At 34.8% G+C, this 19414-nt stretch overlaps 1 protein-coding gene across 1 annotated transcript; it reads left to right on the forward strand.

Annotated features, from left to right (window-relative positions):
• Nucleotides 1-10977: 10977 nt before the first annotated feature.
• On the forward strand, nucleotides 10978-19409 carry LOC107020711 (glucan endo-1,3-beta-glucosidase 6). The gene is made up of 2 exons (XM_015221172.2): nucleotides 10978-11696; nucleotides 18121-19409. Exons 1-2 carry the CDS (start codon nucleotides 11353-11355, stop codon nucleotides 19223-19225), a joined length of 1449 nt encoding a protein of 482 aa, XP_015076658.1. The 5' UTR covers nucleotides 10978-11352; the 3' UTR covers nucleotides 19226-19409.
• Nucleotides 19410-19414: the final 5 nt, after the last annotated feature.

Genomic DNA, 19414 nt, shown 5'->3' on the forward strand with positions numbered 1-19414 from the left:
ATACCATTTACGGTAGTTCGGAGGTATATTTATCCTTTTTTCCTTTAAGAAAAGTCAAGTAGAGAATTAAAAAATATAATTACAAAACACTAATTTATTTATTAAATATATTTTAAAAGAAAACATACATCTTTTTGAACATTTCTTCTCTATTGAATAAATTGAAAACAAAATATAACTCTATTTTTCTGGTTGTCAAATATATTTACACTAAACTTACTAATATATGATAAATTTAAAATATATAATTTAAACGTAAAAAAGTATTTAATCACTAAAATTTGTGTAAAGCATCAAGTTCAATAAAAAATTATGATTCTAATATTTGGGGGAAAATTTGGCAAATAATGTTTGTCCATACAATTTTTCATTATTTGGCAAATATTTTTGGCAAATATCCCAAATTCTCAAATACTAGTTTTTTCTAGTATTTGGGTCAAATCTCATTATTTGGGATCTTTTGAAAATTAAAATTTTACCCCAAACTTTTATCTTTTACAAAAACACCCTCTATAGTAGTTGTTTGTGTTGTATTACATAATTTTTTTACGTGAACACCAAAATAGTGATGAAATATTTAGTGAATATTAAATAATGATATGATTGTTGATGAAAGTGATGAAAAAATAACTCAAGGTAATAAAATCATGTGCTTCATCTACTTCACGATGTATGGAATGATACTTGTTGCACTCGCTCCAAATTACCACATTGCTCTAGTGTGATGGAAACTATTTGTTATTATTGTAACGAACATCCAATTGACTTGTAATACATACTTATAGTTAGTTTTAATAGTTTTTAAAACTTATGGGTATAAATCATATTTTTCTAAAAAGGTGAAATATATTTCCCAAATCCTATGGCCAAACATATGGTGAAATTTCACCCAAATTTTCACTCAAATAATATTTGCCAAGAATATTTGAAAATTTATGGCCAAACGCTAGCTAAAGTAGAGGTAGTTTAGAATCATGAGAGAGAGAGAGAGTCATCATTTTAGACCTAAAGTGTATGTAAGAGTATATAGGCCAAAGTTGAGACATTTAAATTTTTTTAACGGCCACACTTAAAAAATATTTTTAAATTATCAAAAATGTGTTCAGTTAACATTTTTTTCCAAAAATATTTCCCATATCAATGTTTTGGTCTAAAAATGTCATATTGTTATAGTTGATTAAAAAATGTCCTTTTGCTAATAAACATGTTTTTTGTTTAGTCTTAAACACATTCTTTTCCTAATAAAAATATTTTAACTCATCATTAATTTCATAAATATAAAATCATAGTAAATCATTAATTTTTATTTAGATAATAATAAAAATCATTATAAAATAAAAATATTTATATTTCTTAATATTTTCTGAATTTAAGAAGATAAGCATTTGCTAATATGATTTTAAGTTAAGATGTAATAATTAAAATGTTAAAGAACATGAATATTTCATTAATTCAAATTAGAAAATATCTTTAAAATATTATTGATAGAGTTGACCCTTTTTCATATTAGCTTTATAATCAAAGACTATATTAACAAATGTTTATCTAATTTCAATTAAAAAAGATTTTTTATTTGTTTTTAATTATTATCTAAATGAAAGTTAATAATTGAGGTTCTTATAATTTTTTATGTATAACGTAATCTATGTTATTAGTATAACAAGTATATGAGGTAATTCAATTTTAATTGATAAAAAAAGATAGACAAAAATCAGTTTCCACTTTCATATTAGTTAACAAGATTTTTTATTCTTATAAATAATATTTCATTAAAACAATGTATTTACAGAGAAAAAATAATATATTTATTTAAAAATATTTGAGACATAACTAATATAAGAGTGTAATCATTTAAAATTTATTAAAAATAAATTTATAAAATAGTTCTAATTATATTATATTCATAATATATTAATCCAAATAAATACTATGGATTAATATAATTGAGTTATATATTTAAGTCCAATAAATATGAACTTAATTAAAGTCTAAGTTAATTGATTTGGACTAAGCCCAATTTGTTAAGCCAAATTCATCTCATTTTAGAGGCTCATTTTGGCGCCACGTGTGCAAATGATGTGGCATGCCAAGTCAAATAAGAAACCAATGGAATCATGACATGTGTCCAAAATGACAAGCCCGCTCCATAAAGTTCATATGTCATGTCACTTAAATCTGATTGGCCGACAGGAATCATGTTCCAATTGCAACTCCCCTATTCTAAAACTATAAATAGGGTCCTCATAATTCAGAAAGGGGACAGAAAATTATAAACAAGAAGCTAGAGAAAATTTATGGTACAAACGCCATTTGATTCTCCATAAAGCTACAACATTAAGAATTCAAGTATTAAAGTTGAACGATAAAGATCAAGATTATTGAATTCAAGAATAAACTGAAACCCTTGAATTCAAGTAAAAGTCAAGATCAAGATAAAGATCAAGTTCAAATCCAATATCAAGTTCCAGACAAATTCAAGAATAAGCTCAATAACCCTTGAATTATATTTGAAAAGGCAAAATCAGAGGAATCATAGAGATTGTAACACTCGCAATCGAAATAATAAAACGATTGTTGCTATAATTTTCTGTTCTTGATTTTTATTTTCTGGACCCGAATTTTATCGTCTAAAAATTCTGGCACGCCCTGTAGGACAATCTCTACCTCTCATCTCAACTTTTCAAGAATCAAAGAATATCGATATGACTTCCATGAACAACAACTCTCGATCAACTGCCCCTAAGGCCACTAGCTCCAAGTTCTCTACTGAAGTTGAAGGCATCCTTTTTATTACCTTTGAAAGTTTCGGAGTTGTTACCAGAAGCAAGGTTGCTACACTAGGACAACAAACACTTCAAGTGTCGTCCACATCAACTCCTATTTTTGGGTCTTCGACTCCAGAAGGAGCAAGTTCCTCTACAAATGCTCTAGAAGGAAGGAGTAGTGTTGATGAAAAGATCAAGAAGTCATTGGCTCTACTTGGGCAATCTGGTTGCAAGAACTCTACCACAAGATAGAACTATGATTCAACTACTGAATCATCTCCACATACATCGCGTAATGTGAGTCCACTGAAGATTAATGTATGAGCAATCCATGCTACTTTCTTACATCTCCAATGATCATGCAAACAATCGTGACTGTTACTTCCTCCTAAAGAGAAAATTGCAAATCTGACGAAGTTGATTGAAGGATTGACAAAGCATACACAACACCAAGAATCCCGAATTGATAAACTGATGGATAGGATGGAAGGACTTTTAGATGGAGAAACGAGACATGCGCCTGGAAAGAGTGTTGAACTTTAAGAACTCGAAGATCTTGCAAAGAAAGCCCCGCTTGTTAAAGAGATACTAGTTTCTTCTGAAGGAATGATCTCACTCGTTCGCTCGAAAGAGTTTATTGAAGGCACTATCAAAGATAAGTATAAAGTCTCCACCAAGTCTTCTCATATGTATGTTAAGTCATACACTGCTAGAATTGATAACTTTAAAATGTCTAAAGGTTATCAACCTCCCAAATTTCAACAATTTGAGGGAAAAGGAAATCCAAAATAACATGTTGCACACTTTGTGGAGACAGGTAATAATGCTGGAACCTATGGAGACCATCTTGTCAAACAGTTTGTCCGCTCTCTAAAAAGAAATGTCTTTGATTGGTACACGGATCTTGAACCTAATTCTATTGATAGTTGGGAGCAATTAGAGCACAAGTTTCTCAATCGCTTCTATAGCACAGGCATACAGTAAAAATGGTAGAACTCAAGAATACTTGCCAAAGGAGGATGAACTGGTTATAGATTACATAAATCGATGGAGGAACGCGAGCCTAAATTGCAAGGACATACTTAGTGAAGCTTCTGCAATTGACATGTGTATTCAACGAATGCACTGGGAGCTTCTTTACATCTTGTAAGGAATAAAATCAAAATCATTCGAAGATCTAGCTACTAGCGCTCATGATATGGAGTTGAGCATGTCCTCTGCTGGAAAAGATATGACTATTATCCATGATCCTAGCAAAGGAAGAGACAAGCGGGAACCCAAGAGATGGAGCAAATTTGTGCCAAGAAATGACAACAAAGAATCCATGAGTGTTAATGTGTCGCTTGCAAAGTTCACCATGAATGAGGGCATAAAGAAAAATCTGAGATCGACTTTTCAAGCACGTTCAAATCAAAAGTCGACTCTAATGGATATGCAAGGAAAAAAATATCCCTTCTTGAATTCTGATGTTTCTGAAATTTTTGATGAATTGCTCGAGTTAAAGCTCATTGACTTTCCAGAGATGAAGCGGCCCGATGAAGCTGGAAAATGTAATGACCCAAATTATTGCAAGTATCATAGACTTGTGAGACATCCTCTTGAAAAATGTTTTATCTTCAAGGATAGAGTGATGCGATTGGTTAACGAAAAGAAAATTGTCCTTGATGATGAGAAGGCTAGTTCTTATCAGATCTCTATCACTTTTAGCTCAGTTGATCCGGTCCAAATATATATCTCTAAAAGCATGAAGAAGAGTCATTAGACCAGGAAATTGATATAGATGGTGATGAATGTTGAATTCTTGTAACTAGGCAAAGAGGCAACAAGTCAAGCTTACAAAAGAATCATCCAAGAAACAGATTAGAGGAAAAATGGTGAAGAAATCGGAAAAGTAAAAATAAATCAAGCGCCCAAAAAAGGCAAAGGTAGATCTGCATCACTAATTAAAACCTTGACGTCCTGTGACTCTAGAGGAATTTTACCAAGCTCGTTCGGCATAAAGTCTACTCAAGACAATGTTGAGGCATCATGTTTAAATGTTAATAAAGAAGACACGGTGAAGGTGCCTCCTACTGGAAAAAAAGGAACAACTAGTGAATCCTCACCAAAAGTGTATCCTAGTGATGAAGAAAAAGTAACAAGGGAAATCTCATCAATGATGTCTCTTTCATCTTTTGAAAAATCTATTGAACCTTTTTTCCCAGAAACACATGCATGTAATACTAAAATCACATTTACAGATAATGATCTTCTATTTGGTGAAATACTACACAATCGTCTTTTGTATATGGTGGGTCATGTGCTAGAGAAGAAGATAAATAGAATCTTAATAGATGAAGGATCTAGAGTCAACATTTTGCCTATCCACACATTGAAGGAACTTGGCGTCACGACTGGGGAACTTAGTAAAAGTCGTCTATTAATACAAGGATTTAATCAAGGGGGGTAGAGGTCCATAGGCTCTATTAAATTAAAGATGTGGATCCACATGGAAGATTTCCGATCAAGTGCACGGATACATGTGATCGACGTAAAGACATCATATAATTTATTACTTGGCAGACCTTGGGTACATGAGAATAGAATTGTCTCATCTTCTTACTATCAATGTTTGAAGTATCTCTAAGGAGGAATTGAAAGAAATATAGTTCCAGATGATAATCCTTTCACCGAAGTTGAGACACACTTTGACTATGCGAAGTTCTATTTGAGAAGTTATGTTGTTAAAGGGGCCAAATCTAATTATGTCAAATAAATCAAGTCTGATAATATCACAAGCAAAAGAATTGATGTGGCTGTCGAAAAGGTTAAAACTAACACTAAATACCCTTGTCCCATTCTAAATGAAGGGAAGATCATGTCTTCGAATAAGAAGTTAACTTCTAGACTTTGCTATGTTGCAAAAGTGAAGAAAGAAGAACATCAATCGTCTAACCTTCAAGAAAATGCATTGAGAGGTCTAACTCTTCCTATTAGACAGATAGATGCAATAAACTTGTCATCAAAGTAGTCAGAAAAGTCAATCACTCAAAATCAAGTGCGAGATGTGTCCCTCCCTACAAAATGCACAAGAGAAGGTTGTGATCCCAATTCTTACAAGTTATTTGTGAAGGCGGGGTACAACCATAATGAGGCATCAACGCTAGGGAAACTTCCATCAGAAGATACAACTAGGCAAGCACGTGAAGTCTTAGGTTATATCCAACTACCGCCAATTCGCATTTCCATAAGAAGGCCCAGCAATAACCATATAACTTTTGAAGATGAGGTCACTAATCTCAATAAAAAGTCTTCCATCTTTGATCGACTTAGAGAAGCGCCTGCAAGAACTTCTGTGTTTGAGAGGTCAGGTCCATTGAAGAAGAATAACAAAAATTTGAGAAGTTATTTAAAAGTTAAAGTGCCTACTTCACATTTGATTCAAAAGGATTTTAGAAGTTTGATTCCTTCTAGAGTGAGGCGATGAGTGGAACTTGTGGTTTCATGTAAAGACGAACTCAAGGAAAACTCTCACATTGTTGTTTACACCAAAGAGTCGAGGAAGACGAAGAAAGTGTAGGTTCCTCAAATCATGTTACAACCCAAAATAAGTATGATCCTTTGCCTCAAATGAAGATTGATGAAGAGGTAGAAGATGTTGTCTCGTGTTGTCATATATTTGTCAATGACAATGATCCTTTGGAAGAGGAAGATTTCGGAGATGCTCCACTGGAACTTTAAGAAAGAGTAAAGGCCACAATAGATCCTTTGAAGGAAGTTTAACCTTGGCACTAATGAAGACCCAAGCCAACTTACTTGACTGCATTTCTAGAAGCTGATGAAGAAATCTCTTACATGAATATACTCAACGAATATAGTGATGTCTTCTCTTGGAGTTATAAAGAAATGCTTGGATTGAATCCTAAAGTAGTGGTTCATTAGTTGGCAGTCAAAAATGGTTCTTGTCCTATTAAGCAAGCTCAAATATGTTTTAGGCCAGATTTGGTTCCGTTGATAGAAAATGAAGTTAACAAACTCATTGAGACAGGATTTATTTGTGAGGTCAAATATCCTGCATGGATTTCAAGTATTGTACCTATGAGGAAGAAGAATGGTCAAATTTGAGTTTGTGATGACTTTAGAGATCTTTATAATGCATGCCCTAAAGATGATTTTCCTCTTCCCATTCCAGAGTTGATGATTGATGACACCACTGGTTATGAAGCGATGTCGTTCATGGGCTGTTCTTCTGGCTATAATCAAATTCGTAGGGCGCCAAAGGATGAAAATTTAACTCACCGCATTTCGCACACTGAAGGGTATTTATTTCTACAAAGTGATGTCATTTAGTTTAAAGAATGTGGATGTCACATATCAAAGGGCTACGCAAAATATCTTTGATAACTTGCTCCATAAAAATATTGAATGTTATGTTGATGACTTGGTGGTTAAGCCGAGAAATAGGGGTGATCATTTGGAAGCCTTAAGGATGCTGTTTGAGTTGCTCCGAAGATATCAATTGAGAATGAATCCATTGAAATGTGCCTTTGGAGTTACTTCCGGCAGGTTCCTTGGATTTATTGTGAGACATCGAGGAATTGAAATTTACCAAGCCAAAGTCGATGCAATATTAAAGATGCCTGATCCTCGTAATATTCATGAGTTAAAATGTCTCCAAGGAAAGTTAGCCTACTTGAGGAGATTCATCTCAAATCTAGTGGGGAGATGTCAACCATTCGGTCACCTCATGAAGAAAGGTACTCCTTTTAATTGGGACCAAACATGTAGTGATGCATTTAAATGTATCAAATCGTATGTAGAAAAACCTCTGGTTTTGCCAGCCCCTATACCTAGAAAACCATTGATACTCTACATTGCAGCACAAGAAAGGTCTGTAGGAGCCCTGTTAGCTCAAGAGAATACTGAAGGCAAAGAAAATGCTCTTTATTACTTAAGTAGAACGATGACGCCGAATGAGCTATTATTCGTCAATTGAAAAGTTATGCTTGGCACTTGTCATCTCAATTCAAAAGATGAAGCATTATTTTCAAGCTCATGTTGTCCTCCTTATTTCTAGAGCAAATCCCATTAAGTTTGTTATGTCAAAACCTGTCCTTAGTAATCGACTAGCAGGAGGGTACCTCTAATTCCAACAATTTGAGATTGTGTACATCCCTCCAAAATCTATGAAGGGACAAGCATTAGCCTATTTCTTGGCAGACCGTCCGATACCTGACGATTGGGAGCTAACTGATGAGCTTCCTGATGAAAATGTGATGTCCATTGAAATTCAACCTCCTTGGAGAATGTACTTTGATGGGGCTGCGCATCGTGGTGGATTTGTTGAAGGCGTAGTGTTCGCAAGAAGAGATTCTACCATTCTCATTTAATTTGAAGCAATGTTGCTCTAATAATGTCATTGAATACCAAGAGTTGATACTTGGACTTAAGATGGTCGTCGACTTAAAGCAATTACACTTACAAGTCTTTGGTGACTCTCAGTTGGTGATCAACCAACTCTTGGGAAGTTATGAGGTGAAGAAACATGAATTGCGTCCTTATTATGATTATGATCAAAAGTTGATAGGATGACCTGGAGATATAAGCCTTCAATATGTGCGTAGAATGGAAAATAAAAGAGTTGATGCATTGGCTGCCCTAGCTTCAACGCTAACTCTTCTTGATAAAAAAAAAATTACTATTTGTCAAAAATGGATAGTACCGCTGCCAAATGAGGAAGAATATATAGAAAATGAGTTTGAGCATCTCGTTGCCATTTCTGAAGCCACAGAGGAAGATTGGAGACAACCCATTATTGTCTACATGTGTTATGGGATACTTCCAGAAAATCCAAAGAGAAGGAATGACTTTCGTCGTTGTGCACTTTGTTTTCTTTACTACAAGGACACATTATATAGAAGATCATTTGAGGGTTTGAGGGTGTTCTATTATGATGTTTGGGAGAGGAAGAAACAATTCAAGCTTTGCAAGAAGCACACTCAGGAGTGTGTGGATCACATCAATCTGAACCAAAACTCTACTTTCACATAAAAAGCATGGGATATTATTGGCCAACCATGGTGAAGGATTTCTTATATTATGCTCGAAGGTGCGATGCTTGTCAACTTCATGCAAATTTCATACATCAGTTGCCCGAAGTATTGCACCCAACTATCGCATCTTGGTTGTTTAAGGCTTGGGGATTGGACGTTGTGGGACTACTACAAAAATCTTCTGGTGGACACTTGTACATCTTGGCAACAATTGATTACTTATCAAAATGGACTGAAGTTGTCGCTCTTAAAGAAGTGAAGAAAGAGAATTTTGTGAATTTCATCTGAGTGAATATTATCTATCGCTTTGGCATCCCACGCTATATAATAACAGGAAATGGCAAGTCACTTGATAACAAGTTAATGAATAAAATTTGTCACCTCTTTGGCTTCAAGTAGCATAAATCTTCTATGTATCATGCTGCCGCCAATGCTCTTGCTGAAGCATTCAATAAGACTCTATGCAACCTGCTCAAGAAAGTTGTCTCCAAGTCCAACCGGGATTGGCATGAAAGAACAGAAGAAGCTTTATGGGCATATAGGACAACACATTGCACCCTAACTCAAGCGACACAATATTCACTTGCTTTTGGAGTTAAAACAGTCTTGCCACTCGAGCATCAAATACCTTCCTTAAGACTTGCTATTCAAGAAGGGCTCACTGAAGAAGAAAATGATCGACTGCGTCTTGCTCAGTTAGAAGCACTTAAAGCATGGGGGCATTTGTAATCATTTATAATATATTAAATATAAATTTTCAAAATGATTTGAATTATATTAAATTCATAAATATATTAATCTAAATAAATAATATGGATTGATATAATTGAGTTAATTATTTAAGTCCAATAAATATGGACTTAATTCAAGTCTAAACTAATTGTTTTGGGCTAAGTTCAATTTCATCTCATTCTAGAGGCACATCTTGGCCCCACGTGTGCAAATGATGTGACATGCCAAGTCAAATAAAAAATAATGGAATCATGGCATGTGTCCAAAATGACAAGCCAACTCCATAAAGCTCATATGTGATGTCACTTAAATCTGATTGGTCGAAAGAAATCTTGTTCCAATCGCAACTCCCCTATTCTAAAACTATAAATAGGGGTCCTCATAATTCAGAAAGGGGACAAAACATTCTAAACAAGAAGCTAGAGAAATTCCGTTGTACAAGCCCCATTTAATTCTCCATAAAACTACAAGTTTAAGAATTCAAGCATTAAAGTTTAAGAAAGATCAAGATCATCGAATTCAAGAATAAGCTAGAAGCCCTTGAATTCAAATAAAAGTTAAGATCAAGATAACGCTCAAGTTTAAATCCAAGATCAAGTTCAAGACAATTTAAGATCAAGCTCAATAGTTCTTGAATTATATTTGAAAAGGTGAATTCAGAGAAATCATAGAGATTGTAAAACTCGCAATTGAAATAATAAAACGATTGTTGCTATAATTTTACTTTCTTGATTATTATTTTTTATATCAGAATTTTATTGTCTAAAAAGAGATTTTTTTTTTAGATCAAAATATTAGCGATGGAATTAAAGGTTACTATGATTAATCGTTATCTAAATAAAAATTAATCATAATGTTATTATAATTGTATATATTGCTTATATGTTATCAGTTTAAAAAATGTATGAGGTAATTTCATTTTAATTAGTAAAAACAATTTAAAAGAAAAAAAAACCGCTCTCTACTATTCGATTAATAAAAAAGTTTTTTCTAAAAATTTCTTTATAAATAATGTATGTATAAAGAATTTTCTTATATATATTTATTAAAAATAATAATATTTCTCCCAAAGATAATATTTTGGATATTTTAAAATAAAATATTAATGATAAAAATATTTTTGAACAAAAATATCAACAAAGAAATAATTTTAAAGCAAACTTTTTATTTAATTTTATATAAGTACATTTTTTTAACAAAATAAAGATGTTCAGTCGTGTAAATGAAAAAAGATGAGTGTGTAACACTAATGTCTGTTCTGATTGTTGATAAAGACAAGTCCTTTAAAATATTGATGAGACTGTCTGCCAGATGACTCCCAAGTACAAGTGCATTTTAGTTTTCATCTCATTATTTTTACTATAGTAACATTATTTTAAAATAATTTAAATCAAAATAACTTGTTCCAACTAAACAAGCTATGTTTCATCTTCACTAGTATGCTATTGGGATTCACACTACGTTGTGTTAATGACTCACACTTGGGATAGATAGATAAGTCCCTTTGTTTTTTGTTGCCTTTCTTTCCATAAGGAAGAAAAAGTTCTTTTTGGCTTGAAATATTTAACCCTTTTCTTGCACGGGTTATTCCCTCTTCCACTTGTCTCTCCTTTTCAATAAAAATTCAAGTTCTTTTTTCTCTTCTTGGAGGTGGAATTTGAAGTTACCCTAAACACTTACTTTTGAGCTGTAGACAAAGAATCTTTTCCATTACAGACAAGAATCAACTGTTGCTAGCTTAGAGCTCACTTTAGTTGTAGAACAAACTCTATTGTAGTTCCTAGTTTTGTTTAGTCTAAAGAAGTGAACTTTCTTGAAAAAATATGGGGTTGTTTCCATTTTCAAAATCATTTCCGGTGTTATTTCTTCTAGCTATGTTATTGTTTTCCCCAACAGTGAGTGGGATAGGTGCTAACTGGGGTACTCAGTCAACACATCGTTTGCCTCCTGAAATAGTAGTAAGAATGCTAAAAGATAATGGGATCCAAAAGGTTAAACTTTTTGATGCTGATTATGACACACTTAAAGCTTTGGGAAAATCAGGTCTTGAAGTTATGGTTGGTATTCCTAATGATATGCTTTCAAGTATGGGTAGCTTGAAAGCTGCTGAGAAATGGGTTTCTAAAAATGTTTCTGTTCATATCAATGATAACAATGTCAACATCAGGTGAACATTCACATTTATTTACTCTAAACATTTTGTTTAGTTTAAAGTTTCATTTGAATGCTCTATTTCCATTTTTATTTCCCTTCACTTGCTGTTGAGATGTAGTTTTGATTTTCAATATCATTTCATTATTTAGTCTCCAAGATTCACCATTTAGTTGCTATAATTTTTTTTCTGTTTACTTGGATTTGCTCCACTCGAGCCGGTAGTCTTTTGGGAAGAAACTCTTTACCTTGTAGTAATGATTAGGTGTGCGTACACTCTCTACCTCCTAGACCCCACTTGTATGATTCACTGGGTATGCTGTTGAAATCATTCACCAAAATGGTGCCAAAAGCATTTAAAAAGTGAGTGGTTGATTCAACCACTGTTGGTAGTGAAGTTAATGAAGTTACCTAATATGAAACAAGATTATTGTAGTACATCTAATATTATCTCACTGGTACGGTAAACTTCCCTATTTCTATCATCTTGAATTGAAATTTGCCTAAAAACATACTTCTCTGTATTGCCTTGTTCACCCTGCAATCTTTTTCCATATAGTGATTCATTGTTTCGGTCACTAACCTGGAAATCACTGTGTAAAGTTGAAATAAGGAACTACAATATTCCAAATTTGTGTTAATACACTAGAGTGCCATGTATGTTTTTATATATATGAATAGAAATGACCAGTGAACTAGCAGCCATTGAATACGTGAACGAATATATGTTGCTATACAGTCGCCTCCAAGGCTTATCAATTGGCAAAGGTTGAGAGACTTGTGACTTAAATCAATAGGTTTGAGCCCTGCGCCATGTGAACCAACCTGGTAATTAAGTGGAGAAGGGTTCTTCATAGAAAATACTAAGTGGAGAAGGGCAGGAGATGGACAAATAATCCCAAGTTTCAGAGGTTGTGGTTGGTACAAAATGTTGGCCTAGACGAATTTCTCCATCATAAAAAAGTTGCTATACAATCAGGCTAGTTAGACATGAATGCATTTCAAAGTGTCTTGTAGTTGTAGTATAAGTAATTCTTGTCACAATAAACAGGAGGCAATATAATAGCCAGACCCCGAACTTGCTAAAAGTTGTCATTTAGACATTTAATCTAGGGTCCGGTCTATTCTATACCTTATATTGTCGAAATATACCTATTAAAAACGCCTTGGTGATATGGCTAGTCATGCTTCTCCTGCCCAATATTTAAAGTGTTTTACCCAAAAGATAAACTTTTTTTGGCTAAGTTGCGTGGACTCTTTACTTTTGATGCCACACCCGTGTCGGATTCTCCAAAAGTACATCCATGTCGAATTCTCAAAAAGTACTGTGTCGGATTCTCTTAAAGTACGATACGTTTAGAGAATGTGACACACCGCCAACATTTTTGAAGAGTCCGAGGCTCTGAGCAACATAGCGTTTTGCCTGAAATGATGATTTTCAACCTTTTTTAACTCCTCTTCTCTAGATTCAATAGGCTACCCCTTGTTCTTCTTGTTTGTCAAACGTCAACATTTCATGCCAGAAAGAAGTGGCCACTTTCACCCTTGGCAGGAAAAAGTAGTGTTTCTGGATACATGAAGCTTGGCGGAAATTTTCTTTCCTGGTCAATTCCTCCCCTCTCCCCTCTCCCCTCTCCCCTCTCTCTCTTTCCTTTTCGGAAATTGACTTTTTTCATTTATTGATGGTTCATTTTTTGGTTGGATTTCATTTGCCACATGAAAAATGAATGATATTTACTAGCTGTAACTAGAAGATCCTTGGAACATTGTAAGTAAAACTTTTTGGAGGGGGACTACACGTTGATGTAATATACATGTGGATATATAGAAGTAAATTTACCTTTCAAAAAAACAATTAATGATATTTATGCTCTTTAGTTTGTTTAGTCTTGTCAGATGCGTTCTATATGCACATTTTGGACGACCTAACAATAAGTTGGGAACCAAGATTAAGTATTTAAATAAACAAATTGTCAAGTTTTGGAGCCGTCTATGTATTCAGCCCAAATGGAAACTAGAACTCTGGCCAACTTCATGGGTTATTCAAGGATTTCTGAGTTAAGGAGTCTGAGTTCAGTCCACATATATTAAATAATCTAGGTTTCTTGAAATTAAAGGAGCCTCTGTAGTTCACTGTAGTGGATCAAGTAAAATCATCATAGCTTGTACATGAAACAGGAAATGATTGCGGAAAAAGAAGCGTACAAGTTTAGTTTTTGTCATAGCAATTCAAGGTATGTTTCCTAATACTTTTGGGTTAATATACATTGATTTGTATAATATTTAGTTCTCCAAACATGCGATTTGAAATCGAGATTCACGGGTTTTCACCAAAACCCTCTATTGTGAATTTTAGGGTCTGAACCGCTTAAAGTAGCTCAATGTCGAATGTAATCATAGGATTGAGATTAGAAGGCTATAGATAACTCTGAACTATGGATTCTTTAATCAACCTTGACTGAGGGTTGATTATGACATTGACCAAGACACAATTTTAGAAGATGAGTTAGATAGGTGTATTTTGATGCCATTAAACTATATATTGTGTAGATAGGAGACACTTATTGAGGTTGAGGATGGTAGTGGAACATAGTAGGTGTTGCTTAGTTCCGAGTCGAGGTAAGCAGAGACCTTGACCCCTGATTTATTGGTTTCCCTAAACTAGTGTCTCAACTGTTTTGATGTTCATAAATGATTTGAAAATGTGTTTTAACTGTCATGTATATGTGGGGGCAAACATGTGATGGCGGTAAGATACTTTTGGAAAACCAGTTGAGATTTACTACTGGTTTTATGCTTATCTTTGAATTGATATGAAACTGTATTAGTTCGTTTCCATACCAAATATGTTTTGCTGCATGATGCATGCACATTTACATATGATTGACTGAAATGTGTGAGGTACATTATATGTCTAGTCTTATATGGGATAATTGTATGAACTTTTCATAACAATATTGTGATATATTGTAGACAAATTACCTAAATTGACACCTAAACTTGCACCAGATGTTAAAGTACCCCCCTTCTTTTGTTTCCTTTTTAACAGCTTGTTGAAATCTATGTTGCTTGAACTCTTCAAAAAAGTCAATGGGTGTATTGTCGGATCCTCCCAAAGTAATGCATTTTTGGAGAATTCAACCTGCTGCAACAAAAATTTTGCAGGAGTACAAGCAACATAGGTTGAAATGGGTATCAATGGACTCTTCTAACCCTTAGTATAGCACATTGACTCCTCAAAAAAATGTCGATGGGTGCAGGTTGGATCCTCCAAAAGTAATGTTTTTTGGAGAACTCGACACTATGCAACAATATTTTTGGAGAGTCTGAGCAATATAGGTTGAAATGGGTACCAAAGAACTCCTCTAACCCTTGAGTATAGCGCATTGTTCTCAATCGCTCTTACATATGATCAATTTTGCTGTGTCATTGTCCTCACTCCACTCCTTTCTCTTCTACAACTCCATCCCTGCCAAATCTCATGAGTTTCTTAAATTGACATTACATTTAGGCACCATTCATCTCAAGGGACCATTTAGCTTGCTCCAATTTGAAACTTTTGATAATAATGAGATGCTTCTCCAACACCTATACTTGCACATACATGTCGATACATTTACTGTGAGAAGAGTTTTGAGTTCAGATTTGGCCCATTTTCTACTAATTCTTCTTGTTGCTCTCTCTCTTGATCTAGAGAAATACCAATGCTAATGTTGGAAGAAAAATCTGAAATCTTCAAGGTCAATAATGGTGGAAGAAAAAGATGGATTGGTAGTTTAGTATTAGGAGGGTCTTTTGACGAAACTTAAGCTGTATAGTGGAGGCTGAAGTCACAAAGCAAGGTGGAATTTTGGTTGGTGCTGCCATGGCTGTTTGTCTGACTTACATGTAAGCAAGATTGGGTCTGACAAGCTGGCAACAAGTCTTGTTTAGAGGGAGAAAAAACACGACGAAACTTACTGAACTTACAAAGAGGGGTCTCTAAAATTCAGCCCATTACCAATGTCACCACACAAAAGGGGGTGAGTGAAAATGTTTTATTCGTTTTTGGTGACCCCATCATTTTTTCCAGAAGAGAGTTGGGTGGCATGGTGATTTACAGGGAGAGGAGGGAGATTAGGTGCATTGGCATCTATGGATGGTCACGTTACAGCACATAGGGTGCCCAACCCAACTTTTTGTACCCTAATATGAGACATGATCCAGTTCTGCATATGCGTGAATGTTGATTGGTTGTGTATGATGCATCATGTGATTCATCTCAGTATTATATGACAGGTTTATATGCACTTGTATTGTCTAATGCATTCATGTTTCAGAAAGGCTTGTTGGGGGTAGTTAGAGATGGGGAATGGGTCGATGAGACTCATAAATCCACTTATATGTGTAGATATTATCACTAACACCACAACAAATCCTTGAATTTCAATATTCCAGTTTACTGTGCTGAGTGAGCTGTTGACAATTATCCATAGAGGCTGTCATTAGTCATTTAGTTTTTTTTTCTTGGTTTTGGGTTGTGTCCCACTATTCTTATGCTCAGTTACAATCTAGATGTTGCTGACACACTGGGGTATGTGACACGTATACTTGGATATTTGATCATTTTGTGTCTTTAGTTTGTAGTTGATGGCTCTGAATATTACATGTCTTGAAATAGTTGATTGGGTAATTATCAGAATTAGTGGAATGTGCTCGTGTCAGAGGAGTGTAAGAATTTTTTTTTCAGCATGAGTATGCTTGCTAGGTGACCCAAGTTTCATAGGGATCGCTAAAGTGGTTCAAAATTTCAAATTTCTACTTTTTGGTTCTTGGGCTAAATCCATGAATTTCGAAGTCAAGTCTCATATTTTGAAGATTAAACCTTGAAAAAAATAATGTATATTAACCCAATTAGGAATGATACCTTTAATTTATATGACCAGAAAGTGTCTTTTTCTTCTCTTCTTTCCTTTATTTATATTTGAGTGACCATATCATTCGAAAGCACAAACTGTGAGCGAACAAACTTTTATTTTCCTTATTATGCTTCAACAAGACATAACTAGAAAACAACTACAGAACAAAAAAGCGAAGTGCAATATGCCAGGTAAATAACCGTCATTGCCTGAATAGCCTCTGCATCCATCTTTATATTTCTATCGTTATATTGAACAATTGGTTCCACTTCATTTACCACTCACTGAAGAAGCTACACATTCTTTATTTATCAAACATCATGAGCAAACGTTATTTTCACTTTCGAAGTGGAGAAAATGCTTTAGATTTGTGAAGGTTGTCGTCTCGCACATGCTTGGTTTTAATAAAGAAATAAAATGGCAATCAACCATCGCTTGTGGGTTTGAATGTGATGGGAAACTGACAATATTGATCTGCTTGTTGTAGAGGATCTTGACTCATTGAGAAAAGTTGACGCTTTTAGCGCTCCTCAGGAGCTGACCCTCTTACACAGTTTTGTACATTTCTCCATCTGGTGTTCCCTCTAAAGTTCTAATCATTTTCAATTTAGGCAGTCTTATAGAAAACTCTGATGTTCAAGTTTATGATTAAATGGTAGCGTGCACCTCTAGAAGTTGGTCTGCATTAAATCTAAGAAGTGGTCTGCATATCACTTCATGATGTGGCATTCCTAATGTGCGAGTAACAGATATCAGTAATTCCTTGTCGTTTGCTTCTTGTTGATGATTCTCATTGCCTCCGGCAAATATTAGTTGGTACTTGGGTAGTCAAAACATGTCTAAGATACTACATATAGAAATCTAGAATTTGACTAATGATTAGTGAATGATTGGACACTGACAGTTTCTATATTTTCCTTTTCTTATTTTATAATTAGCTGTTGCCATTTATGCAACTCTGGAGCAAAACTTTCCCTATCAAATTTTCTAGTTGGTAGTTAAAAGAAATTGATTTTTCTGCTTTAATATGGCCTAGTGATCTGTCAGATCTATAATGTGATTTGCCTTTTGTCGTTTTTGCAACACAAGTCAAGGTGGCTGCAATGCCAGTTCTTAACATTTGTTTGACGGGCCTGTATTGCACATCATCAATGAGAACATCAGATATACAGCTACAACTATTCTTATCAATTTGTGTGTTCCTTGCATTCATGTTTTATGTGTTGCTTCATCTTTTCATGTCCAAAGAGTTCTACTTTATTCAAATCAACTGACTAGGCTTCTGTGGTTTCTGAAAAATTTCTTCTTCATGCGGGTAAGCTATTTGTGACTATGATCACATTGAACTGGTTGTAGCCAAAATTATTGTTTTTCTAGCTTCATTTTATTTTTTTGCCTTTCGGTTCTATAATATTCTTCCGTATGTTATCTGTTATGAGGAGCTTTATATAGAATGAACTTCATCGACCAAGTAAATATTATATTTGTTTCATTTAGTAAGCTAGACCTGAATGTTTATGCACATCGTTTTCGACTGTGTAGGTATGTTGCAGTTGGAAATGAACCTTACTTGACAACTTACAATGGCACTTACCTTCGAACAACTCTTCCTGCTATGCAAAATATCCAAACTGCACTCGTAAAAGCTGGCCTCGGTAGTCAAGTAAAGGTTACTTGTCCTCTCAATGCAGATGTTTATGAGAGCTCCAACACTTTCCCATCAGGTGGTGATTTTCGAGCTGAGATCCATGGCTATGTAAGCCAACTTGTCAAGTTCTTAAGCGACAATGGTTGTCCTTTTACAATCAATATCTATCCATTTATAAGTCTTTATATTGACCCCAACTTCCCAGTTGAATATGCATTCTTTGATGGAAATGCAACACCTCTAAATGATGGTGGGACAATCTACAGCAACATGTTTGATGCAAATCACGACACTCTTGTGTGGGCTTTACAAAAGAATGGGTTTGGGAACGTGCCTATAATTATTGGAGAAATTGGTTGGCCCACTGATGGTGACCGCAATGCTAATGCACAACTTGCACAGCGATTCAACCAAGGATTCATGCAGCATATATCCGGAGGAAAAGGCACCCCTATGAGGCCTGGGCCTGTTGATGCCTATCTGTTTAGTTTGATTGATGAGGATGCTAAGAGTATCCAACCTGGAAATTTTGAACGTCACTGGGGAATACTTACGTATGATGGACTACCGAAATACTCGCTAAATCTTGGCACCACGAATTCAGGGTCATTAGTTCCAGCTAGAAATGTGAAGTATCTGGAGAGGAAATGGTGTGTGTTAAAGCCGAATGCTAAGCTTGATGACCCCCAGATTGCACCTAGCATGAGCTATGCTTGTGGACTTGCTGACTGCACGAGCCTTGGATATCAGACATCTTGTGGAGGTTTGGATGCACGAGGAAATATTTCATATGCATTCAACAGCTACTACCAGATAAACAATCAGCTTGATGATGCTTGCAAGTTCTCTGGCCTCGCAACTGTCACAAAGTCAGATCCATCAACTGGTACTTGTCGATTTGGGCTCATGATAGAACCATACTACGGAGGTGCTCAACCAAAATATGGCTATACTAAGACGACATTGGCTCTCATCCTCTTTCTGTGGACAATTGTGTAACAATTTTTTTTTTCTGGCTATTTAGTTCGATTGTTGACCCTGCCTGCCTGCTATGTAATGTAGCTATTACCAAATTAACATATATTTTTTCTTCTTACGGTTACTGTTGACAGCAAACACTGATATTCATTAATTCGGAACTTTGGATGGTGAAATTAATGTTTGCTTCTGATTTCGAACGTCATGCAC

Source organism: Solanum pennellii, chromosome 5 (genome assembly GCF_001406875.1).
Source record: "Solanum pennellii chromosome 5, SPENNV200".
Taxonomy (NCBI): Eukaryota; Viridiplantae; Streptophyta; class Magnoliopsida; order Solanales; family Solanaceae; genus Solanum; species Solanum pennellii.